Raw genomic sequence first — 2842 nt, 5'->3', positions numbered from 1 at the left:
TCCTGCAGCCTACCTGCGCGGCTGCTTTGTGGCCGGTAAAAAGTGACCAGACCTACCTCCAGAAGACACTCAAGATGCACCTACAGTTCCGTCAGCTGAACAGTAAACGCGCTATGGAAGAGGCTTGAGCTAAGGCTCGGTTAATGGGTTTGGCGGCGAAGGTTCAGCTGATCCTCCACCCATGTAACAGGGCTTTGTGCATTTCTGTAGCGTTTATTCTGGGAGGTCTGGTGTGCAAGAGATCAGCTGCTATCTCTGCTTTCTTTGCTCTTGAAACAATGGAAGAACTGGTGTCAAGTTGTAATTAATGACTTATAGGGACAAAACTTAATACTTGGAAAATCCTATACCATAAATCAGCTTTTCCAGGCTACTTTTCAAAATCACTACTACGTCTCCCTGCCAAGTAAAACATTACCACCACCAGGGTGGGAACTATCTTCTAGAGTCCATTCTGGGAGCAGAGATTTGGAAGGAAAATAGTTTCCAACTCCCTTTGATTTTTTTTTTTTTTTTAAAAAAAGAGTTTCCACAATTTTCAGACACCCACAGAGCTTGTCAGCACGTGCACGTGGACGCTTCTTTAGGGAACCCAGCCGCATTCCGGTTTCTACCTGGCTTAGCTGTTTGCTTCTTTCTTTCCTTTCATTTGCTAGGCACTCTCCCCCCCGCACAGATTAGGTTTTACCCCGTGAACACAAGATGGCCTCAAATCATCAGCGCATCTGCTTGCATGAAACAGACTGCAGGAAGTGCTGCTTCTAAAGCCCTCCCGAGGAGCCGCTCTCGCAGGAGCGCCGGTACCTGCCACCGGCTCCTTCCGCTGCAGGGACCGAGAGGCGCCTCTTCCCCAGCCGTAGGAGATGCGTCTGGCTGGCACAGCCGAGCCGTTTGCCCCGCGCTGTCAGCACGTTCCCCTCGGTGACCGTGCACGGCGCGGTCCCGGGAAGCACGAGCCGTCAGGCTTTCCGGTGGCCCCGGAACGCCGCACAGCGCAAGGCAGCGCAGAGTCACTTAACACACAGCAAACACCACGAGCTGCTCGTACTTCATCAGCGACGTGCCTCTTACTCATCTTCTGCTCCCCGAAGAGCAGGTTACCAGCCTCGTGCCGAGGAGGACACGGCTCACACTTACTAAGCCGCCAGAGGAAGCTTCACAAACTCCTTCACTCCGTTCTGTTCCTTCCCTGTTCCCTCCTCACAAAGGCAGGACGAGAGCAACCTAAGGAATTACCAACCATTCCACTACAAATCAAACGTTCTGCTCTAACCCAACACCTACGGATGGTACATCAGAGAACAGTAACACGAGGAACACGACCGTTTCCTCTCTCCAAGATGGTATCAAGCTAGACGAGTATTCCCCAACTCCCAATATTAAAATTGCTCACCAACTGAAAAGTTTTGTAGCCCGAAGCACTTTTTTTTAAAAAAATCAAGTTACAAACCCTTGTAAAAGCCGACAAGCTCTCCAAGGAAGTCTATTAAGAAAAGGGGCAACAGAGTGCTTTCCAAAAATACTATGCATTAGGCTCTAGTAGAATTAAATGGTAAGTGTGAGCTCTTCCAATCCAAAAGCCCCTGAAATGAGATGACCAGGGTGGTGTTAAATCCTCTTGTTTCAATCGGTTGCTCCATAATCCCACAAAGCTAAAAAAAAAAAAAATCCAGTCTAGTGAGTGCATCGCGGAGGCCAAGGCTCAATCTCCTGTCCGAGAGGATCAGGGACATGCAGGCCTGCGTTCGGTCAGGCTGCTGCCCGAGCTCTCTGGAAGGGCAGTTGTTAGCAAAACCCCCCCACTGCCCAGCAAAATGCCGGAACGGTCTGTGAGGGCTGACTTGCTAACTTCACCTTGTCTCCTGCAGCGGATAAATACTCAAAAGCACCGGGGCTCATCCTCTTGCTCTGTCAGACAGGGCGGTGAAATGATTCCAAGAGCGGTGTTTCCCCTTCACCGCTCTACCGTAAACATCGTCATCCTTACTTTCCATTCTTTCTCTCTCACCTAGTCTGACCCGCCTCAAAGTCATCCTCAGCTGGCAGCAGGACTCAAAACAAGGTTGATTTTTTTAGTATTAGTCTCACCCGTTACCCTGTGTATTGGAACACTGCAGTATCTATAGCCCCGTATCTGCCTACGAAGCCAGACCAGCTTTTTTTCCGTCCCCCTCCTTCTTTTATTTTGCACTATTTGAAGGGAGATATAAATCTCCTGGCTACAATCTGGCAGTTTCAGCTCTGGGCAGCAGGCCACGCAGAAATCCAAAGCTTCCTTTAGCTGCACTGGGCTTCCTTCTTTCTGAATACCTGGAAGCAGCCAATGCCTACATTTATTAACTTCTGAAAGCCGCTGCCTTCCTCCCACACTGCTAGTCTTAGCTCACCTGCTATTTTGATGTTGAGGTTAGCATCCAGGAGTAGATTTTCTGCCTTCAGATCTCTGTGGACTATATTACGACAGTGACAAAAGTTGACAGCAGCCACTATTTGCTTGAACTTTCTCCGGGCTTCCTTCTCGGCCATACGTCCGTGGGCCACCAAGTGATCTGTAAGGGACGAAGCGAAGAACAAAGGGGTTATTCACACGGGGAGCGCAACCCGGACCGAGGCTGCTCGCAGGCTTGCGGCAAGCGACGCAGAGGGTGGAGATGGGGAACGATGCGGGCACCAGGGTGTTCTCCAGGTTCCAGGAGCCCCTGGGGTCCCCGCTGAAGCTACACGGGAAGGGACTCTGGCACACCACTGCCAGGCCAGCCCTCACCTGGGCTGCCTCCAGGTAAAAGGCTTTAGAATGATAAACCAGAGGACAACCGACAGTGGTGGCTGGGACATCAGAAGG

General features: G+C 50.8%; 1 protein-coding gene across 13 annotated transcripts in view; it reads right to left on the bottom strand.

The window, feature by feature from the left end:
- The window catches only part of LOC104124581 (serine/threonine-protein kinase SIK3), a 56097-nt gene that overhangs the window by 19131 nt on the left and 34124 nt on the right, over positions 1 to 2842 (bottom strand). The window contains exon 1 of one of the 13 annotated variants that reach the window (XM_035892509.1): positions 2388 to 2545. The exons of 11 other annotated variants lie outside the window; for them this stretch is intronic. In XM_035892509.1, coding sequence (XP_035748402.1) covers positions 2388 to 2526 — 139 coding nt within the window. In that variant the 5' untranslated portion in view covers positions 2527 to 2545. Of the gene's footprint in view, positions 1 to 2387; positions 2546 to 2842 lie in introns of those variants that run through there. One more of the 13 variants, XM_035892514.1, reaches the window with a different exon arrangement.

The sequence above is a fragment of the Egretta garzetta genome, unplaced genomic scaffold, assembly GCF_000687185.1.
Source record: "Egretta garzetta isolate BGI_Z169 unplaced genomic scaffold, ASM68718v1 scaffold134, whole genome shotgun sequence".
NCBI lineage: Eukaryota > Metazoa > Chordata > Aves > Pelecaniformes > Ardeidae > Egretta > Egretta garzetta.
The sequence above is the reverse complement of the archived record's forward strand: the minus strand, read 5'-3'. Positions and strand labels throughout refer to the sequence as shown.